Below are 24,473 nucleotides of genomic sequence, written 5' to 3' on the forward strand. Positions count from 1 at the left end.
ATGTTATAGTGCGCCAGTCAGCATTGTTGATATCTGTACTTGACTTCAGGGTACTCCGCTATTAAGTGTTGTAGTGTCACTTGCTAGTGTGTATAATTGTGTGTTGTGACTGACAGTGACAATAAAGTAGTTTACACAAGGAAGTGAACGTGTTCTCGTTTACGCCAAATAAAATCTCTTTGAGAATGATATCTATGCTCAATCGAAATTGGAATGGACCAAATAATGACGTGGGAAGTGCCCTAAACAGTTCGGCAGTACATGGCTTTCATTATAAACTATGCATCCAGTTGGTTTATCATGAGCTGTATGGAGAGAGAGCAAGAGTGAGAGAGAGGAGGGGGGTAAAAGCCTATGTGAACGCTACCGTTTCAGCAAAGAGAGAGAGCAAGAGTGAGAGAGAGGAGGGGGGTAAAAGCCTATGTGAACGCTACCGTTTCAGCAAATATATCGAGAGAACAAAATCCCTGCTGGAATACAGTAAAACTCAATGGACATTTGCATGCAGTTTATTTATTATAATAATAAAAATCTACAGTGCTATACTTTTACTAGATAAGGGAAAAGAATGCTCTGCTTACCTGTGCAGCACTTCTGAGGTACAAGAGAGCAATTGGAGAAAAGAGGATGTAATGATACCATTTGATAGTTCGACTTCTGAATAGTCCTGTGTATGCAAAGCCAGGACAAAGGGCATAAACACAAACTCCAGAATCCTGAGTTCTTTTTGCAAGTTCAATGCTGAACAACATATTGGCTAGTTTTGAGTTACAATAACCACTATTGTGACGGCCTGATTTTGTGGGCGTCTTCTCTCCATTCAAATCATCAAAATCTATTTTTCCTTGCTCATGTAATGCTGAGGAGACGATCACGATTCTGAAAAAAAAAAAAAGTGAAATTACACTGTTCAACCTTAGTACAGAATTTTTATCAAAAGAAAGCTCAGCAAGTAACATGACCAGTTACGATACATATCGCATTATCTCGCATAATTAATGCATCCCAAAGTGGACAAAAAGAAATGTTCACATATTTGATGCACCCACTTCTTCAAACATCCATCACGCAGCTCTGGATGAGTTTTGAAATAAAGATGTCAGCTACTCAAGTAGCGAAATCGGGCATTCCAAATACTGAACAACCTGTTGTTATCAGCCAGTAGGAAATACCACTGCACTAGTTCAATGAGAGAATCAGTGCGGAAGTGACTAGTGACGCTCTATTCCAGTCTGGTACAAACGTATTTTAAGAGTGTTTCGGGTACGGGACATGCGTTTTCTGTGATCTCAATATTGTTTGTTAGTCCACAGTAAGCAAGAATTTGAGTAATACGGTACTGCATCATATAAACTCGCGGTTTTCAGATGCGCTGAAACATACGGGCACAGGAGAGCGGGCAATAAGTATTCATTGTATGAATGCAGCATGCGCAACAGCGTCAACAGAGACGTGCACTTCAAGCGACCAGCAGGTCTCGCAGAGCATTTTGCAGACCAAAAAGTGGCAAATTTCTGAAAGAGGAGGAGGATCTTCTTAAATATATGATTTTGTTACGCAACGTTGGATATGCCGTTTCTCAAGAAATGCTGTATTTTAAAGCTGCGTCTCAGATCTGAAGGTTAGCCGAGGCTGGACGATTAATTTTATTAAGAGAAATGGACTTTCTCTTTGATGAAGGAAAACATTACCAGTATGAGACTCTTGAAAAAATCTATGAAAAAGCAAGAAATTGTCATTTCGAACTGGTTATTGCTGATTTTAATGCAAAAGTCAGCACCTATAAACTTGGCGACTCAGTAGTGAGCAACTGCGGAATTGATGACAGAAACGACTGAGGAGAGAGACTAGTTCAATTTGCAGAATATACCACCATGCCAATAATGAACATGTTCTTCAAAAAGCATCTTAACCGGAAATGGACATGGAGAAGCCCCAACTTCAGTGTTAAAAACGAGATAGACTTTATTCTGTCAAATACACCTTTTTAAACAAATTCAACACTGACAGTGATCACTGACTTGTAAGAGCAAGAAATGAAATCAATGTAAGAGGTGAAAGAAAAAAACTCTTGAAGAGAAACATAATCAATCTCCAAAATTTAGAAAAAACAAAGAAGAATTCCAAAACGTCAGCCAAAGAAAGTTTCATGTAACAAAGGAAGAAGACCTAGCAGAAATGTTAGTTGTAGTGGCTTATAACCAACCCAATACCTTCAGTGACAGTGCTACAGAGGAGAAGAGAAATGAAAATTCAAACTGATCGGGACACAATAGCTATGCAAGACCTTAAGAACAAGTGTAGAGAACAAGACAAGTTTAAAGGCAACTAAATGTAAGCTCACAATTGGTAAAAAACAGATCATTAGCAATTGGAGACAATGGTCGAATTACTGAAAAGTAGAGATTTTGAATTTTATCAGAGACTTTTATAGCAATCTGTATAGTAAAACAAAGAAAACTCCGATAGCATCTGACCTAAAAAGTGTAACAGATATACAGTACCTCCGTTGGAAGTCAAATGTGCTATAGACAACATGAACTCTCTCTGCTGATGCGTATTCTGAAGCTTACAGGTGCCACTTAGCTAAAATCTTCACCTCATATTTACACAGTGTTTCAATCCCAGCATCAAGGGATAAAGCACTTAAAAAGGAAGTATTCACAATATCCAAAACTATCGCCCTATATGCTTGCTGTCTGTTTTGTAAAAACATTTTATGAAGATCTTGTTCTACCCTTGACTCAGCCCAGAAGACTGAATAAGCAGCTTTAGCATAATGGGAGCACATTCTGGCTCTGTGAGAAGTGATTAACAGAGCAAATGAATACCAGATGCCTCTGTGCATAGCCTTTGTCCATTTTGAAAAGGCACTTGAATCAATCAGCCATTCAGCTATCTTACAAGCCTTACAAGAGCAGGGTGTTTAAGTGGCTTATACGAGGGTGACTCAATAAATAAGTCGCAAAACTGAATTGAGGCAAAAATAATCAAAGTAACTTTTCGACATTTATTTCACTTTTCCACATATTCACTCTGTACATTCTGGCACTTATCCCATCTCATTACAAGTCCTTGAAAGCCAGCAGCAAAGAAGTCCTTTGGTTGCTGTCGCAGCCAACGTGTAACCTCATAGATTACGGCATCATCTGTATCAAAATGACGGCCACCCAAATGATTTTTTTATGGGCCCAAACAGATGAAAATCACTAGGGGCTAAGTCAGGACTGTACGGTGGATGTTTCAAGCGCTCGCCATCTCTGATGCTTTTCCTTCCATGGTTAAACTTCTGGATTCAATTGAACACAGCTTTCCTTGAGAAACAGTTTTCACCATAGACGGGATGCATTTTGCAATGCACTTCTTCTGTGGACAGTCCTTTGGCCCATAAAAAACACACAACTGCACGCTGTTCTTTTCGTGTACAATCATGCAACACATGTGCCATCGTGCACTAACAGCCTCTGACTGACTGAGTGCCTGCGAGATGTCGTACGACAAGCACACATATGCTGCCATCTGCTGACAAAACTTGCATGCATAATTTCAAATGGCATAAGGCGCACACATGTTTGCGACTTATTTATTGACTCTCCCTTGTATAAGAGTTCTCAATAACACTAAAAGACCTCTTCCGCCTTTGTTAGTGTCTGTGAAGCAAGTTAAGAATTTCTTATCAAAAGAGGTGTTAAACAAGGTGACCCAGTCTCTTCAAAGCTGTTCTGAGCTGTTTTGGAGATGGCAATGTCGAAGTTAAATTGGGAAGGAAAGGGTATAAGGATCAATGGCAGAAGGCTTAACAACTTGAGATTTGCTGATGACATTGCATTACTAGCAAACAACAATGAAAAACTCCAGACATTAGTTACTGATCTTGCCATGGAATGTGAGTCAGTCGGCTTGAAGACAAAAGTCATATCCAACAAGTGGATCACAGCACGAAATGTGAACATCAACAACACGCTGTTAGAGAAGGTCTATCCTGGCCAGTTGATGAATATGAAAGGTGACATAAGACCAGACTTTCAATGCATTAAGCTAGGATGGCAGGTACATGGAAGAAACTCAACTGTCTTCAAGTCAAATATGCCAGTAAATCTGAAGAAAATAGTTTATGACCAATGCATTCTACCTGTGCTGACTTGTGGCTGTGAGACCTGGATGCTGAACGAATTTACAAAAGGGAAACTTAGGACAGTGCAGAGAGGCATGGAAAGATCAATGCTGGGTTTTACAAGGAAAGATAAGATGAGAGAAGATGATATCAGATCAGTCACTAAGGTTAATGACATTCTTGAGAGAATAGCCACCTTAAAATGGAGTCCAAGAGATCATCAGAGGCCTAGAGGAAGACCGCCAGACAGATGGGCAAAGACATCAAGAGAATAGATGGTGCTACTTGGCACAGAACTGCTCAAGATCATTCCACCTGGAGAGTTCTGTTAAAGACTTACCTGAGTTCACGACTTAAAGAGGGCATATCATGTAATGAGAGAATTGGCTGATGATGATATATATATTATGACTTGATCTGACACTGTGCAGACTGGGATCTACTGACTTGCGTCTCTTCCTAGTTAACCATTTTGAACAGAGTTCGTACCTACCACCACATAATATTTTTTTATAGACAAATGATACTTTCCATATACAACCTAATAAAATTTTAAAAATTATTCAGGGCCAGTTTCACCAACATTTGTTAACTGTTTGACATTTGTTACAGAGGTTTAATAGGTAATTTATTGGAGCATTTCATCAGTCTTCATTAGGTCTAACATTTATTCAATTTTCTTTGAAGCTAAGCAAGTACATTCATGAGCTGTTATACCGCTTAAGATTTGCTTAAGCTCAAAATGGTAGCCAATAATTTAGCACATTTTCTAGGTATTTTAGGAACTAAAGACTGTGTGCATATTGAAGTGCAATATCCAGGTGGTGACAGAGGTACAATATAAATGAGAGGACTTGAAAAAAGTAAATTACCATTATTATGGCAGGCCAAGTAATTTTTATTGAATGCTGCACTTCACTACAAAGCAACATAGATACAGGACACCAAGTCTCTGCAAACAAAAGTCTACCAATTGTTCATTTCTTTGACGATAGAGATACATTACTTGGTCACAGAGCCATTCGAGAACCGCTATGTGAACTTCCTCCTTGTTGAAAATTCTCTTCCCCCACCAGATGTTCTTTCAACTTGCCAAAAAAAATGGAAATTGCATGGTACAAGATCTGGACTGTATGGCAGATGTTTCCATACTTCCCATCGAAAAGGTTGAAGCAAACCTTGTGTTGGAGTGTTGCAATGTTGTGCAGGAGAACGACTTTTCTCAATTTTCCCTGCCTCTTGCTGTTTATGATGTTGAACAACAAGAATTGGCATTAATGGTTGTGCCCTCACTCCTTCACATGACCTTCCCTGCCGATGGCACAACTTTGCGTTTCTTCCACACAGGCGAAGAGGTGCGTCTCCATTTCCTAGACGCGATCTTTGTTTGAGGTGTAAAATGATGCACACATGCCTCATCGCTTATAATGATATGGATTAGTAAAGCATTGCCTTCCATGGAGTAATGCCGAAGGAAATCCAGAGACGCCATAAACCTTGCGTCTTCGTGTGCAGACGTCTGTGATCCAGAACACAGCTTGAGCACAATTTCCAATACTGCAGACAATAATACCAATATACCGGTAGTTGGTCCGTTATTGGACATAATACATTTTCCAGCTAACTCATTCCTGGTTGCCAGCGTTTCGCCTCAGTCTGCTAAGTTGGGCTCATCAGTTCGTAAATAGCACACCCACCAAGATGCATGGCTAGAGCATACTGCGCAGGTCACCGCATAGGCTACTTGGAGCCAGCACTGCTATTTACCAACTGATGAGCCCAACTTAGCACACTAGGGCGAAACGCTGGCAACAAGGAATGACTTAGCTGGAAAATTTATAATGTCCAATAAAAAATAAAAATAATTAAGAAGTGCGCACAATGTGCATTATGTTTGTTTAGCGCAGTCACACAATGAACTCATTCGGGACAAATATTTCAGGTTCCCTATGAGAACCAACATCTATATCAACTGCAGATGATCTCGGGCGATGGAACGAGCACTAACTATTGAGATACGCGTCTGTTGAGCAATGTCTGTGATACTCGCTCTGCAATTGCTATGAGTCATTTCCTCGATTGCCTGGACATTGCCGCCTGTGTTCGATGTTGATGGCCTTCCTTCCCGATTAGCATCCTTCACATCTGTGTAGTCTTGATTAAATTGTTGGCACCATTTCACTATGGCTGGACGCAACACTGCATTTGGTCGAGATACCACCAGAATTTCATGGTGAATCTCTGTGCAATTTAGATGTTTTGTCCACAAGAATCTTACTGTCCTGCGTATTTCAAATTTGGAGTATGTTTCCAGTTGACGTGCCATTTCACTCGCACACTGTGATACACCTGTTATCAGCGCCGTAGCAGAACTGTGTCCGCAGGAAGCACGGAACATCTACTCTCTTGCTGCACAATGGTCTTAGCATGGGACGACATGTGAAACTTATACTTTGACGTCCCTATGTAGATATAGGAAAGGGTTCTTTTCTTTTTCTATCAATATTCAAGCATCTACAACAGTAAACTTATGATAAGATGCATTATTGTTTTTTGGCCTGATTTGGTCCATGATAGTATCATTGTTAGTCAAAGCCTTACTTGAAACTGAAAGAATAAAACAAAGTAATGGAAGCATAAAAGATTCTCTGATATAGTTTCTACAATCTTCTAACCCCATTCACAAGTACAATTAAAATCGAGAACCTTCCACCTTTCAATGCATTTATTATGTTGTCAAAGAATGACACTTGTTTACAAGGACGTTTCATCTCGTAATATGACACATCTTCAGCTTAGTAATACATAAAAATGACAATACACACTAATTAAAACACATAAAATGCATTGATAAACAGTCTTTAAAAAGACATTTTATATGCCATGGTTGTTTTCTTCTTCTTCACGAGAAAAAACACTAAATCTGTATATTATATTTTTGACTGGCAAGTACACGGGAATAATACAATGGAACCATTGAATAGAATTTATTCCCCTTTTGATAATATCACAGTAAAGAAAAAATGTGCTAATTTTACACAGACAAAACTTAATGATTACTTCCCAAGGATGTTATGTTTACAAAGGCTGCAAAATCGCCTTCAATATCTCTAGGGTGACCAACCATCCGGCATTTGCCGGACATGTCCTTTTTTCATGCTTGTCCTCTGTCCAGCAGTCATTTATTATTTGGTATTAAATGTCCGGCATTTTCATATTGTATTCTTATTCATTCAGTTTCCTATTCGTCGTCTTTCTTTAAAAACCTTGTAAGTCCGATTTTGGTCATATTTGGGGTCTTACATATTTTTTAATTTAAAACCCTCGTAAGTCTGTGGAGGAACCCTGCAACTCTATTGACCAAATTAATAAGCTTGTATGTCCAAGCGAGCTGTTCATAGATTAAAAACCTCATTTAAAGATAAAAATTTCATTGTTCCGTATTGAAATTATTGCTGTTAAAAATTAAATAACTGGAAAGGAGGTTCAACCTATTCAATACTCAAAAGAAAGAAACGTAGCAATCACATTTCTATTTAAATGGGACCGGTTTCGACCTTAGTCTAGGTCATCATCAGCCATAAAAAACATGTAAAATGTTTATGAATGTTGGAGGTCAGTTTCACACTCTGTTAGGCACAAAGACACGACACCACATTCTGTCCTGCACAAAGTCACAACACTACCAATCAACATGCGAAGATCAAAAAGGCTTGAATTCACAGACGAACAGATCTGTAGTAGAAAGCCGCCAGCTCCCGGTGACCAGCGCGGCACACTCAAGGTCACGCGCTGCGGCCAAACACCAAAGTAGAGTGGAGAACGTTTCGAAGGTCCAGCACCTCTCACGGCTGCGGGAAGCCAAGTACGTATATAAAAATATACGACGCCAATTAGTACAACCGAATGAGCACCCGTACTCCAGTTAGAAAACATTGTTAGCGTATACTATATGTTATACTATACGCACCTTTCACAAGTTGACTTCCCTTTCGATTGAAGATGGATTACAAGTGCTACAGGGGTAAAATCCATGTTGAAAAAGCATTACAATCTTATTTCGGTGAGTAATGTTACAAATATTATTTACTATCAAATCAAATCAAATCAAATCAAATCAAATCAAATCAAATCAAATCAAATCAAATCAAATCAAATCAAATCAAATCAAATCAAATCAAATCAAATCAAATCAAAATCTCTTTATCTGCAAATGAGGTGTCTACCTCGGTGGCAAATGGTACACTAAAATACATTATTGTCAAGCACTAAATATTAAATTAACAAGAGAAGAAAATTTTCCTATAATACAATATTATACAATTTACGCTAACAATGTTTTCTATTAAACACACAGCTCATCCTTAATAAATTTATATTGTTTACAAAATTCTACTTATAATATCCCCTGTACTACTTACAAATATAGTCAACTGATATACAGTATGTGGAATTACTTCAAATGATACTATACAACTGGTATAACATTAATATTTACATTGCATTTATTTACTTATTTACTTATTATTTTTTTTTTTACCCATTCTGGAACCTAAGAAGCATAACGACCTGCTGCGTCTTAACCAGAGCCCCTTTTGCCACCACTTTTCAGAGTTCCTGAAGGGCCTTCACAGCTACCGTAGCGGTCCCAGGGCCCTCGAAGTCCCCACTGTACTTCACCCCTACAGGCAGTCCCCTACTTTGGCTGTCCAAACTCCTTAGACCAGGGGATGGAATTAATTTATTCACACACATTTTTTTATTTACAATAACCTGCACTGGTCGAATGTCCTCTAACACTTCATTTATTTTCTCCATTGCTGTTTATTCTCTTCTTGAATATCTGTACAGATTTTGGAAAAAGATCAAACACTACCCCTGGTAAACTGTTCCACTCCTTCACACCCTTCCCAATGAATGAAAATTTACCCCAGTCGCTTCTGCTAAAATTCCTTCTAATTTTATATTTGTGGTCAGTCCTGCCGATATAATTATTTTCCAACTGAAGCCTCTCACGGATATCTCCCCATGCTGCTTCTCTTGTATAGGCTCTATATATTCCTATAAGTCTAGTTTTCTCCCTTCTCTTACTTAAAGTTTCCCACCTAAGTTCCTTTAACATTTCTGATACACTACTCTTTCTCCTGAAATCCCCTGTTATAAATCTTGCTGCTTTCCTCTGCACACTATCTAGTTCTTTTATTAGGTATTCTTGGTGAGGATCCCAAACACTGTTTGCATATTCCAATAATGGATGAACCATACTCAAGTAACTTTTTTCTTTTAATTCTTTGTTGCATCCTTTAAGTAGCCTCATTATGACATGTAACGATCTATATGCTTTCCCAACAATGTCATCAATATGACCCTTCCAGTGCAAATTACTTTCAAATCTCACACCTAAGTAGTTGCACTTGCCATCTTTTGGGATAACTACCTCAGCCAAAGTATATTCAAATTCAGTTTTAAAGCTCCTGTTTGTAAAAGTTGTAACATTTGATTTGCCTCCATTAACCTTCATATTTTCTTCAACCCATTGCTGAATCCTTTCAAGGTCCCTTTGTAATTCTGAACTATCCTCAATGTTGTTTATTTCCCTATAAACAATTATGACATCTGCATACAATCTTATTTTTGATGTTATATTGTTCCCTAAATCATTTGCGTATATTAAGAAAAGTAACGGACCGATTATACTACCCTGTGCAATTCCCTTCCAAACTCTCTCTTCCCGAGATACATTACTTCCTACTTTGACTTTCTGAACCCTTGAATTTAGAAATGTTTTTATCCAACGTGTAACCCTTATGTCCAATCCTATTCCCTCCAATTTCTTTAATAATTTTCCATGTTCCACTCTATCAAAGGCTTTGGAAAGATCTATGGCTATGCAATCTAACTGACCTCCTGAATCCTATTGATCTGATATGTCCTGCTGAAATCCCACCAGTTGTGCCTCACCAGAAAATTTCTTTCTAAATCCATACTAGCTCCTCATGAACCAATTTTTGTCATCACATATCCCTCTGATGTACATCGATATTAAACTCTCCAGTATTTTACAAACTATACTGGTCAGGCTGATTGGTCTGTAGTTCTCTGGTTTCCTTTTATCACCCTTTCCTTTATAACTTGGTATTATTATAGATTCCTTCCATTCCTTTGGTATAACACTATTATATATGACATAGTCAAAGATAAATTTTAAATACGGCACTATGTACCACCCCATTGTCTTTAATACCTCCCCAGTAATTTGATCACTTCCTACTGCTTTTCCTTGCTGAAGCAGTTGGATTTCTCTGAAAATATCTTCATTTGTGAATGAGAAGCTTCTTGTTTCCCTCTCTGTCTCTCTCTCTCTCTATCTTCTGCTTCGGTTTCCAACTCCTGACAATCATCTACTGAATCTCTGAATTCCCTACTAAATAGGTTTGCTTTCTCAGTATCTGTTAAATAGTGTTCACACCCTTCTCCCACCATTGTAGGAATTTGGATTCCTTTTCCGTTTTGATTCCTAATATATGAATACAGCTTTTTCCATTTCCCTTCGTGGTCATTACCCTCTTGAAGTATGCCATTCATATAATTCTCTTTTGCTTCCTTTTTCACTCTATTCAGTTCCCTCATTAGCTGTTTTCTAGTTTCTCTACTCTCCCTACCCTCTTTGATTTTCCTGTTTACTATTCTACATTTTCTTTCTAATTTTCTTATTTCCCTTGTATAATAAACAGGGTCTGAGGTCATTTTACCCTTCTTAACAGGTACAAATCTCTTCTCTCCTTCCCAAATGATTCCTTTAAATTTAGCCCAAAGTGTATCCACGTTACTCCGTTCACTTATCCAACAACTGAATTGTGATTTAAGGTAAGTCCCAAATTCATCAACTTTAGTTTTTCTGTATAATTTCATGTCTTGTGTAACCCTCTTATTAAGCCTTTTTGGTACGAGTCCTACATCCATTATTACAGCCATATGGTCTCCTATTCCTTCAATTACCTCAGTTTTATCAACAATTTCCCATGGTTTAACCAAGAATACATCTAGTAAGTTATTGAGACGAGTCGGTTCTTGTACTACTTGTGTAAATCCTCCCTCCCAAATTAACTTATTTGCCAGTTTCTGTTCATGGGCTTCACTTGCAGCTCCATTCCATTCAACTTCAGGCAAATTTAGATCTCCCCCAATTATTACCATATCATTATTATTGTTTTTATGAGTATAATCTATTATTTTCTCAAATATTTCCATGTCTCTTTCCTCTCTTCCAGGCCTGTATGTTCCTATAATTCCCACCTCCTTCATATTATCACAAACTAATTTTATCCCTAATATTTCATCCCTTTCATTGGTAAACCATTCATGTGAACAGTAAGTTTCCTTCACCAGAATAAACACCCCCCCTCCCTTTTTATCTCCTCGGTCTCTACGATAGACTGTGTACCCTTCTGGAAATACTTCTCTATTACCCACCCCTTCTTTCAACCACGATTCCACTCCTATCACCACATCAGTCTCATAAGATTCCATCAATGTACTGAATTTTAATTGTTTATTTACTACACTTTGACAGTTTACCAAGAGCAATCTCAGACCCCCTTCCTCCCTAAAACTTGACTGTTGCAATTGGGTAACTTGAAATTCCTTACTATCCTGAGTTTCTTTTTCTAGTTGACTGAGCCAGCTTGAAGTACAGCTGGCTCTTTCTACTAGTTTTTCTGGTCAGTATTATAACTCAAGGGAGTTGCCTGTTTTACAGTACATATCTTAAGATTAATAAAATCTAGAACAATATTTGCTATCTTTCGTTTACCTGCATTGTTTAGATGGAGACCATGTTTTGTATAACAGTATCTCTCAAAACTGCTGCATTCAATAACCCGAGTATTACGAAAATGTTTACAAATTTTAACAATATCTGTATTGACCTTGTCCACTTCAATGTTCACGCACGAGTCTCTACTCAAATCATGCCTGTGGGGCACGTTCACTAGAAAGACGTTAGTGTGGGTTAGCTTCCCTAGTGTATGTTTAAGTTGTGATCTTACATTCTTGGCGTCATCGTGAGCTACGTTGTTCGTCCCACCGATGATAAGCACTGCATCGCCGCTCCCGAAGTTCCTAGTTGCTGCTTCTACGATTTCCAGGACACTGCTGATAGAAGCTCCTGGATATATTTCTCCGGTTGCTGCTATATTCTCGTCGTTAATCACTCCCGCAATTCCCCTTCCTTGGCTATCACCAAACACAGCTACCTTCGCTGATTTAGGCCTAACTGGGTCTTGAATCTGAATTCTAGGCCTAAATTTTAAACTCGGCACGGCATCGGCAGCGGATCGCGATGATTTGGTTTCACGCGCGCTATCACTTTCTTCCAGAATTAAATTATTTAGGGCAGAAAACCTATTTCTGATGTTTATTTCCAGAAATTCAGTTGTAGATTTCTTCTTAGCCGGCCATCCACGAACTACTTGACACCACGTGCTCGAGTTTGTTACCGGTACCGGTATATCACTCGAAGAATGGTCAGTCCCAAATTCTAGTGATCGCAGTCTTTCTTTTAATTCTTGATTTTCAACTTTAAGAGTCTCATTGTCCTTTTTTAGAATGTTTATAATTTCTAATGCACTTTTATATTCCTCATCGATTGTTTTCGGTGCTTCATCGTCAACGCTTTCGCCAACTACAACATTCCGAACACACTGCTCACAAATCCAGTCAACATTTTCATTAGCTTTTACGTCTCTAGGGCAATTTCCGCACTTATAATGCCAATCACATGAATCACACAAGATTCTATTTTTCACTAATATTCAACATTTTCCGCACTTTTCGTCACATTTTACTGTTAATTTACTCGGAGGATAAAACACTACATCGTCATTACCGGGCGCCATTTTGAAAAAAAATTTCATTCATATTCTTTACCTACTGCTTTTACTGTGGAAGCGTTATATTTTCAGGTGATAGCAATACAGAACTTAGTGTCGATAACTGTTCCAAAGTACAGAATGTAAAACAAGACGGACAAGGCAGTGCTAGTGAAAAAGGTACTGGTAATATCTGCATAGAAGTGTTCTTGGTTATCTCCTTCACCTGTCATCTTGTGTTAAAGCGCACCTAACTTGGAAATATTCAAGTGCTATCGAATTGCTTGTGTGTGTTTCAGGATTCACTGAAGAAATCTATGAAGCAGAACTGAGGAAAGAGTTGGACGAGTTCTTAAAATTTAATCCCTTACAGCCGTCTGCTGTTCCGGTAAACTCGTGTAGTGGTAATTGCAACAGTGAGCGACATTTACAAGGCGATCTTCAAACTGAAGAAAATGTTCCACTTATTGAAGTGCTTAACGCTGTTTCTAATACGGAGTTATTGGAAACCCCTGTTGCTATAGCTTCTACGGAAAATATTATTTGTAATCGATCTACTGACGAACCTCAACATGAAAGTGACAAATTACCTGTGAATTCTATTGGTTCTGTTAATGTAGCTAGTTCAAATGATAACGCACCTGTTAGTGCTGATGGAGTGGAACCAATCAAATGAAAGATGTCAGGAAAGAACCATGCTCGACCTGATGAATGGATTGTCAGGAAAAAGCAAAAGAAGAGGGAAATGGGATTGCCATATGAAGGTTTTTCAAGAGGTAATGATGGAAAGTGGAAATACCAAACTGCTCGTCAAGAAAGGAAGATGTTGCCTAGGTGTAGGTGCACTTTAAGTGGAAAGAAATCGGTAATAAGGTGCAAAGATGGAAATTCTAAGTTCCCATGGAGGGAATTAGATATTTTTCCACCAATAGAGCATATAAAAAATCTGATCAAAAATTAGATGTTGGCTTTTCCGGCGTTTGCTCTATTAACCAGCGTTTCGTCTTAGGTCTGACACTAGACTCGTCAGAGTGGGGATGTGTCAGATCCTACCCACTGACGCTGGGTGTATGCAGGTGAACTTATCAGAAGCCTATTTAAGAGGCACAGTCTGATAACTGCATACGGGAGATAAAACTCCACAATGGAATTAATGCCTGCCTAGCAATTCCAAATGGAAATTCTAAGTTCCCATGGAGGGAATTAGATATTTTTCCACCAATAGAGCATATCAAGAATCTGATCAAAAATTAGATGTTGACGGATTTGGAACGGGAAGAAATATTTCAACAATTTTGGAAAGTAAGTTGGAAAGAGAAGAAAATGTACGTAAAAGTGTTGGTAGACGTTTCACACACTAAGGATATTAAAAATCGCCATGGTGATTCTTCCTGAAGAAACAGGTCACTGACTTTTCATTTTGAAAAGAACTGTGTTTGTATTAGGGTATGTAAGCAGATGTTTCCTAATACCTTAGGCATGAAAGAAGGGTCAGTTCCGAACTGGGTCAAAAATGGTAAAATCCCTGAAACTACAACAAATGAAGAGAAATCACTGACCAAGATGCAACAGAAACACAAGGAAAGTCCAGAACACATTCGCCGTTATCTTATGATGTTCCCCAAAGTTCTGTCTCATTACTGCAGAAAATCTACTACCAAGCTGTATTTGGAACCAATCTGGACATCAAAAGCTCACCTATTCCGGGAATACCGAAATTATTGTGGTGAAAATCATTTAGAAGTCATGAGATTCAAAGTATTTGATGACATATTGACTGAAATGAATATTTCAATATTTCAACCGAAAAAGGATCAGTGTGATATCTGCATTGGATACAAGATAAAAAACGTATCTCTTGAAACTTACAGTGAACATCAAAAGAAGAAAGACGAGGCAAGAAAAGAAAAAGAGAGAGACAAGGTTGTAGGCAAACATGTGTATACGATGGACCTTCAGTCAGTTCTTCTTTGTCCATCCCTGAAAGCACCGGTGGTGTTCTATAAAACGAAATTAGTAGTGCACAACTTCACTATTTTTGATATAAAATCAAGGAACAGATTTTGTTATTTGTGGGACGAAACAGAGGGATCTATGACAGCTAACGAATTCGCTTCAATTACGTGTTTTTTCATACGTAATGAGGTACCATTTGAGCGTCGTGACAAATTATTTCTCTATAGTGATGGATGTTGTCATCAGAATAGGAATATCACTATCTAATGCACTTCTAAACCTTTCTTCTTTGTGTGATATTACTATTACACGAAAGTATTCAGAGAAGGGATACACACAAATAGAGTGTGACTCCATGCACTCCACGATAGAGAAACGTCTTAGAAATCAAGATATCTATTCTCCAGCAGCATACATAGAGGTCTGTAAACATGCTAGGACGAATCCCAAACCCTACAATGTCAAATATCTTCGTCACGACTTCTTCAAGAATTACAGTAAAGCCTGTACGATCTACAAATCATTGCGTCCTGGAAGTAAAGTGGGAGATCCTGTTGTTACAGACATCCGGGCCATTCGTTACTACCCAAGTGGGACTATCGATTACAAGCTGAATCACTCTGATTCTTGGAATAGTCTTCCTCAGGTGAAACAAAGGGGTGATACTCAGTGTGCAAAAGACAAGATTCCACCATTGTATACTCAAAAGCTGAAGATCACGAAAGAGAAATGGAACCACCTCCAACAATTAAAACAAGTACTGGACAGTGATTATCACCATTTCTATGATACCTTGCCTCATGAATAAGGAGGACAGTAATATGTTACTGAACTGTGGGACATAACTGTAAATAGTTTTAGTTCAGCTGTACTTTTTTCTTTTAGATTACATCAAATAAAAAAAATACTAAAAACATTATATTTATAATCAAACACGACATCGCAGAAGCACAGAACAATCTCCCTCCTCCCTCACATGTTATTTTAGATGACGATAAAACTCTACTTCCCTTCTCTCCAGAGCTTTCCATGAACTGTCAAACTGTATCACATCGTTACTTCACCAGGTCGCGCTCAAAGACAGACCCTCTAGACAGCGCAGAATAAACATCTTTTCCAAACAAGAACGAGAGGCAAGATGACCTATTCTGATGACCTCCATTTTTATCAAAGGAGTCTCCAAAGAACTTTTATTAGTGCTTATTGTCAATGTTTTTCTTTTCAGTTCTTTATTTATACAGCTGAAGAGGACCACTAAGTGGTCGAAACATGTCCTGTAAGTTTTAATTTTATTCAATTTTGCCTGAGGCATTAATAAAGTATCGATTAGGTGGTTATTTATACTTACTTCTTGACTATATGAGTTATTAATACTGCCATGATTAATGCACGAAGGGCTACCATTCTGTGCAGAAAAAACACTTCTACCATATATCTCTGCCTGTCAGTCGCGAATGAAAGTTTCCGTTTTGTGCAGAAAGAACACTTATCCTGGAGAGGTGTTGTTTTTCCTTCACTTGAGTCGCTAGGAAGAGGTGTGAAAAGAGATGAAAAAGTCTCATTTCATATAAATGAGGCAAATCATGTCTTAGGAAAATTCTGTATTGATGGACTGTGCGTTCATACTTTCAAGTTGCTTATTTCTGCAACCCGTCTCCCTGTGTTACCAACTAGACTTGTTTATCCACAAGGCTGTGTTCCATTAAATGAAAAGAAATTAACAGACGTAAAGAAGTTGGAATCTTACATACCAGAAGAACACCATGAGTTTTATAATGAACTGTTTGCATGGACATCATCAGTGCAATAGAAGTGAGAAGCATTGTTCAAATGTAAGAGACTTACATGTTACTTGTATTATATTGTGTTGTTACGTTTCATATATATTTTGAACTTTGGAAAGGGGCATAAAAGGAGTATTCTTCCATTTATTTTTCTATACAATGTGGTCTAATCATAATATGTGCAAATAAGTAAGTCTTACAAATAACTATTAAATAATGGGTTTAAACACTGTATTTCCTCAGTACAAAATTTGTACTTTATTTAATAAAGTTCGTTTTGAAATTGAAATGATGTTAAAATCAATGTTACACTTCCTTATATTCTCATTAATGGTGTTTGTTGCAGAAACAGCACATCTCCACCACTTTCAACAAAGTCTGTAAAGGAACTATTGGACTAATTTATACAAACAACCTATCTGTCATAGTCATTTCAACAGTAGAATAAGCATAATAAATATCGGAAGGATAGAAATGACATTACACACTACAGACAGTTTTTACTGTTTTCTGAACAATTTGGTATGCTGGAGAAGTGTCGTTTCTGAAAGAAACGATTCAAATGTAATTGCCCCTCATTCCATTGACATCATCACTAAAACATTGAATAATAGTATTCTTTTGTTCGGACTGGGTACTGATGCTAGCAACCATGGGGCTTTGAAGCTTTTTCCTATTGTTATACAATATTTCGACTATAAAGAAAATGGTATTCAAACTAGTCTTAGAACTACAAACATGTCCTAATGAAACTTCAAAGACAATATCCACTTATGTTTCCGAGACTTTACAGAAGCATAATATTTCTGCTAAATGCATTGCTTTTAGTGGAGACAATGCAAATGTAAATTTTGGAGGGGTTAATCGTAGAGAAGGCAAAAATGTTTTTTCGGCACTTAAAAGTAAATTAAATGAACATATAATCGGGGTTGGATGCTCAGCACATATACTGCATAATTGTTTGCAACAAGGTGCTGATGTATTGCCAGTTGACGTAGAGCAGTAGTTCCCAACCTTTGCCAGCTGACGTCTGCCTTTTCAGATACGGGTGGTCATCGCGCCCCCCACCCCATCGCTTCTACGGTGGCGTGCCAGATGCGACCCGTGCCACTAGCGACCGCATAATCTGTAACTGTGCCGGATGCGACCCGTGCCACTAGCGACCGCATAATCTGTAACCGTGCCGGATGCGACCCGTGCCACTAGCGACCGCATAATCTGTAACTGTGCCGGATGCGACCCGTGCCACTAGCGACCGCATAATCTGTAACCGTGCCGGATGCGACCCGTGCCACTAGCGACCGCATAATCTGTAACTGTGCCGGATGCGACCGGTGTGACAAGCAAATTGTCATTTGATAAGTTGTGTCATCACCCAAGATAAGGTAAGCTAAATGAAGTGCAATGCCATGAAATAAGTCCTATAAGCAGCTACTGCCCCTACTTTACATAACACTTCTGGGGGAAACTTGTTTTACTACACGAAACATGGTGATGCGATTACGTCTTTTTCCACCGGGCGAGTTGGCCATGTGGTTAGAGGCGCGCGGCTCTGAGCTTGCATCCGGGAGATAGTGGGTTCGAATCCTACCATCGGCAGCCCTGAAGATGGTTTTCCGTGGTTTCCCATTTTCACACCAGGCAAATGCTGGGGCTGTACTTTAATTAAGACCAGGGCCGCTTCCTTCCCATTCCTAGCCCTTTCCTATCCCATTGTCGCCTTAAGACTTGTTTGTGTCGGTGCGACGTAATGCCACTAGCAAAAATAGATCCTAATTCTCTGAAATTATTTATGATTTAGGCCTACTTACTTATCGTGTCCTATTTGTACCAGGAGTGTCCGAGGACGTGTTCGGCTTGCCTGGTGCAGGTCTTTCTACCTGACGCCCGTGGGGGGCCTGCGCGTCTGGATGTGGGATTATGATAATGAAATAGGGAGAGATGAAACACGGTTTCGGCACGTAGCCTATTCCTCTCGAATAATACCAAGGGGTCTGCTCAATGCTTTACGTCGCCATCCGACGGCAGAATCACCATCAACAGCATCATATCCCCTCACTCCATTTGAACATTGTGAAAAGGTTTGGATTTGAATCTGTAACAGTACGTATGTACGATCCCCGAATTTTTAGGTTAGGAAATTTTCGTATATAGTTGGTAATGTTAAAATCATGTAATTTTGTTTATTGAGAATGTAAAAACGTAATATTATAAGAAGAATGTGTAGTTATATTTATATTATTTATATTTTGTATAAATTTCCGTTTGGGTAAGAGTCTGTAAATATGGCCTAGCCGTAAGGATTGTGCAACTGGGAAAAGTGCAACTATATCGGGCAGGATGGTTAAAGTCAGTTGAAAGTGTTGCAACAAGTGGCTTGGAAACACGGGGTACGGCAGGTTGTATAAGCTGAAGAATTGGAGTGGATCAATGTGGATGTACGTGAGTGGACATTCGATGTCACATCAGACGCACAACAGTCAATACGAGGGCTTTGTTTTAAACGAGGTTGGGTTGATTGAGTGACGCGTCAAGAAATGCCTGTGAGAGCGTTGCTACCAGTAAACTTTCCAGGACGCTATAACCACGTGCAGCAAGCTATATAAGCAGGTACGCGTGTGCGGCAAGTCATTCTAATGCTGTTTCTGATCGTGTTTCTGTCTCTCATTCTGTGCGTTTCTCACTCGGACCGGCACGCGGGAGTTACTTTGCGCATAGTCCTAGGCAGTGCTGTATTGTTCTTGAGTATCGTTTTCGGAGTGAGCACGCTATATGTTGCTGATGCTAATGAGTTTCTGGTGGCTGTTAGGTCAAAGACGCTACTTAAGTGTTTATTTGTAACTCCAACTCGGTATAATAGTTGGACTACAATTCTTCGACGAGATTATGTACAGTGGATGTGGTGATGCGTACAGAATCGAGATTCGGTAGTGGATGTGTGTTTGAGCACATTGCTGATTCTTGGTCGAGGAAATCGTCGGCCGAGTATCCACTTTCAGTTGCAGAAACCTGAGGCGTTACACCAACCTGTGCGGCACTCGAGAAGAACTCAAGACGTCGATGAAGTGTGTAAATAAGGTTAGGGATGCACTTCGTAAAGAAGGTTGCATCCGTACGTAGAGAAAGTCGTCGTACTTTTCTCTACCAGAATACGATTTTTGATCTGCAAAAGTAGAGTGCAGTGCGACTCTTACCTGGAGGTATGTTAAGAAATGTATATATAGTATCAATAATTTTGTTGATGGTTTGTAGTGTGTATATTTGCCTTTGTAAGTGACAAACGAGTAGGTCTCGTCAAGTAATGATTTGGTTGTTGTTAGTAGTGTGTATATTTGCCTTTGTAAACGACAAACGAGTAGGTCTCGTGAAGTAATGATTTGGTTGTTGTTAGTGGTGTGTATATTTGCCTTTGTAAACAACAAACGAGTAGGTTTACATAAAATCAGTTTCATGGTCCGTATTGCACTTCAATAGATTCACAATTAAGTATTTATTATTTTCCACCTAGTCGATACAATGATTGCTTAAGGCAATTTAATGGTTAAAAGTGGTACATGTTTCGTATTTTATCAACATCTTCAGCCACATAACACTGTTTAGATGAAAAATATATAAAATTGACAAAGTAATGCTTAAGAAGAAGTGTCCTTAAAATTAACATAAGATTGACAACATTAAAACAAACAAAAACTCAAGAGAAAATATATAAATTATTACTACAATTGAAAGCAGTTGTCAAGGAAACACTTGTACAATATTCCATAGAGAGTATGTCCTAAATGAATATTCTTTTCTTAATAATTCATGAAAAAAGGTCAAATTATAAATTATACAGTTTATAGGTAATTGTCGAAATGAAGAAAACCAGATATCACAATGTGGTTCTTATTATTAATGCAGATGAAAATATAACTAATTCCTAGTTGTCAATTCTTATTAAGCCTGCTTTCCTTTGGAACAGTAACTCCTGTCATTCTTTCACAGTCTTGTGTCTGGTGTAATATTGATGATGCGTTCTTCCTTGCTCTTGCACCTGAGGAGGAATAAGTTGTAGGGCTATCTGTAGATGGAGAAATTCCAATTCTTTTTTCGTGATCTTTCTCAAGCATTTCAAATATACTAGAATTTGATAATATAAAGGATTCTTATATTCTACAGGCTCATTAAGGTTATCATTTTTCTTTATAAGTTGGTCTAGATGAATGTATAGATCTTCATATGTGTTCATTAAGCTGCCCTTCTTTAATTTCTTTATGATGGTCAGGTCTTGTTCTATGTTGGTAAATTTATGACCTGTGGCAGTCATGTGTGATCCCATAGCTGAGAATCTTCTATGTTTTTAAGCATTCACATGTTCCAAATATCTAACTTTAAAATTGCGGCCAGATTGTCCTATGTATGTATTCTTGCATTCGAAGCATGTGAGTTTATATATATAAACATAGATGATGTTGATAAAATACGAAACATGTACCACTTTTAACCATTAAATTGCCTTAAGCAATCATTGTATCGACTAGGTGGAAAATAATAAATACTTAATTGTGAAACGAGTAGGTCTCGTGAAGTAATGATTAATGTTGGTTGTAGTTGTTTGTACGTTGCCTTTGTGGACGGCAATCAGGAGGGGGTCTCTTTAAGTGATGATTATTGTGGTATTCTTTATATTTTGTTTATTATTTTGGGAGTAAAGTTCTGGTATCAAACTTGCAGTAAATCTTTTACCAGTGGAGTGAGGTTGAACCTGGCATGCTACCTACATCTAATTTCAGGGGTAAACAGGTAAGGTTATAAAGTAAGTCTGGAGCTTCGTCAGCCTGATGACCGTCGCCTTGGGAGAGGGAGTTACTCATTGCTCTACATAGTTATATTCCTGTAATTGTTTTACAGGTGGCGCCCACTGTCTTGTTATTTACACTTATTTTTGTTATATATATATATATATATATATATTTTTTTTTTGGAAGTTACAAATCCAGGCTTTTGGCATGCAATCTAGAGATTAGAAACTGTCTACCACCAACTTTCCTAACCTGCTGGCCAACATTCTGATGGTGATTTTTTTTCATCCAGGCTAAGTGGCCCAGACGGCTCAGACGGTTGAGATGCTGGTCTTCCAACTCAAACTTGGCAGGTTCGATTCTGGCTCAGTCCGGTGGTATTTGAACGTACACAAATACGTCAGATTTGTGTCCGTGGATTTACTGGCACGTAAAATAACTCCTGCGGGACTAAATTCCGGCACCTTGACGTCTCCTTAAACCGTAAAAGTAGTTACTGGGACGTAAAGCCAGCAACATTATTATATTTTTCTTTCGACCAACGACAATCGAACCTGCTAACCACGGTGTTAGACCTTTATTTTAGAAAAGACCAAGTTAGCTACTTATAAGCAATCTGCCACTTGGTGACAGCCCTTAATGCGGATCAATTGTAAGTGGTTGATGGGTCGCAAGCAGCACGATGCTTATCCACTCTGTCACTATTGGCATGATTATGGCTGGGTCACATCTGGCACGGTCGCATCCGGCACGTAACCGCTTCTATAACCTCTCTGATAAACTGACGTGGAGGATATAGACATAACCTAATGAGACCACATAATCAATCATTAAATTATTTATGGAAAAATAATATGAAGTACGCCCTTTATATCTATGACATGCTAACTTCATTTTAGCTCAACACAAAGAACACACTTTTACAATAAATCCCTAAATTAGTCAACAAATATCAGTGAGAGGGTTGACACTGTTTTTTCTTGGTAAGATCTGGTATGTTTGGTTTGATATTTGACAGAGCACAGCGGAGATCACTTGCAACATCAAGCCGGCAGCGCTGCTTTGTTTTTATGACACTCAGTGTTGAAAATGGGACAATGACACGCAATGCTACTTTGCCTATTTCAGGATACACTGCAAGACAGTTTACCCAAAGTTTCCCAGTCCTAATATTTTGTAATAATCTTTTAGCTTTGAATCACACTTCAAATCTATGGCTTCGTCTTGAAGTTGTGCTGGCAGTGCTTCAATGTCAATAGCAAACTGATTTCTTGTTAACATCCAGGACCATTCATCTGACGAGATATCAGGAAAGTAGAAATTGAATTCTTGTGCCAGGAAATCCAAATGTGACTGAAACTGCACCTTAAGTTTATTACGATCATGTTCATTTTCCAGCAAAATTTCAATAAGCCATTGAAAGGATGAGAAGTTGTTCAAGTGAAGCCAGCGTTTCCATAACTGTATTTTTTCCAGGAAAGACCTTATGGCATCATAAGCAAGCAAGATATTGGAGAATTTGCCTTAAAGCTCTAAGCTCAAATTGTTCAAAAATTCCAAAAAATCACGAAGATATCCCAATGAGACGATAAAACTGGCATCAGTAAACCCTTCATACAGATAGTTCTTACCTTCACCAAGAAGAAGAATTTCAACTTCAGACTTTAATTCAAACAGCTGAGCCAACATGTTTGTTCCCTTTTGATAGCCAGCGAACCTCTGTGTGGAAAAGGAGAGTTTTGTGACCGGCTTGAAGGTCAACACAAAGGGCTTCAAACAGTCTTGTCTGTAAAGAACTTATCTTCACAGAGTTCACAATTCTTATAGCGACTTTTAGAGTGTTATTAAAATCTTGGGGCAAGGTTTTGGCCGCCAAAACCTGCCTGTGAATTATACAGTGGGTTCCCATGATTGAATTTTTTATCTTTGGCCAATTTGAGAAACCCAGAACGTGACCCAATCATAGCAGGTGCACCATCCGTACATACACCCACCATATTTCCCCAGGAAAGTCCATGTTCTTGGAAAAACTATCGATGGCAGAAAACACATCACAAGCTTTCAAAGTTGTTTTCAAAGATTGGGAGAATAACATTTCTTCCCTTAAAATTCCACTGTCAACAAATCGATAATATAATCAGTTGACAACAATGGGCCACATCGGTTGTTTCATCACACTGAATTGAAAACACTGGAGACGCTTTCACCTTCTCCGAAATTTGCATTTTAATGTCTTCTGACAGTTCTTGAAGTCTGCACTTCACTATTTTTTCAGAAAGAGAAATTTTAGAAAATTTATGCCGATTCCCTTCACTTAAAACTATATTTCCGGCTAATAACATACATGGCTTTGCTAATGTTTCCGCAATTGTGTGTGCTTTTTTTGTCTTTGGCAATCAGAAGAGCTAGTTCATATGATGCTTCCACTGCCTTTTCATTTTCTTGGTTAAAAGTACCCGATGAATCTAATTTCATATGTTTTAGTGAGTTGAGTTTAGTTGCAAAAAATTATGTGGGTTTGTTCTTTAAGCCTGAATGATTCATGTTTAAATGTCTCTCCAAATGCACAGGCCTCATCGCATCGTTACTCAGAACACAGTGGCGGATTACGCATTGAGGCTGTTGTATTACGTTCCGTTCAACGACTGTGAAGTCATATTTAATGTAGTCAACATAATACAGTCTCTTCTTGGACATCGTTATCAATTTTTAAAAAGTCGCAATATTAACTCTTAGAGTGCCGAGGAGCGCGATCGCGCTCCTCTGTAGCCTAGCGAAAAGTGCCACAAGCGCGATCGCACTCGTGTCGCAGCTGTCTATGTAAGTCGTAATAATTTGCACATATCTGACAAATCGCAGTTCCAGTCGGCATCACTCTGTAGTAGATACTACATAGTTTCTAAATCTACCACCAGAATCTCTGTGCGACATGTTGTGTTGATGTTATGATTTTTTTCTATTTTAGCTG

At 38.5% G+C, this 24,473-nt stretch overlaps 1 protein-coding gene across 1 annotated transcript in view; it reads right to left on the reverse strand.

The window, feature by feature from the left end:
* Window positions 1-24,473, reverse strand: part of LOC136877637 (retinol dehydrogenase 12) — a 129,879-nt gene that overhangs the window by 45,497 nt on the left and 59,909 nt on the right. The window contains exon 3 of the mRNA XM_067151830.2: window positions 582-879. Within this exon, the coding sequence (XP_067007931.2) occupies window positions 582-879 (298 nt within the window). The remainder of the gene's footprint in view (window positions 1-581; window positions 880-24,473) is intronic.

The sequence above is a fragment of the Anabrus simplex genome, chromosome 7 (genome assembly GCF_040414725.1).
Source record: "Anabrus simplex isolate iqAnaSimp1 chromosome 7, ASM4041472v1, whole genome shotgun sequence".
Classification (NCBI taxonomy): Eukaryota; Metazoa; Arthropoda; class Insecta; order Orthoptera; family Tettigoniidae; genus Anabrus; species Anabrus simplex.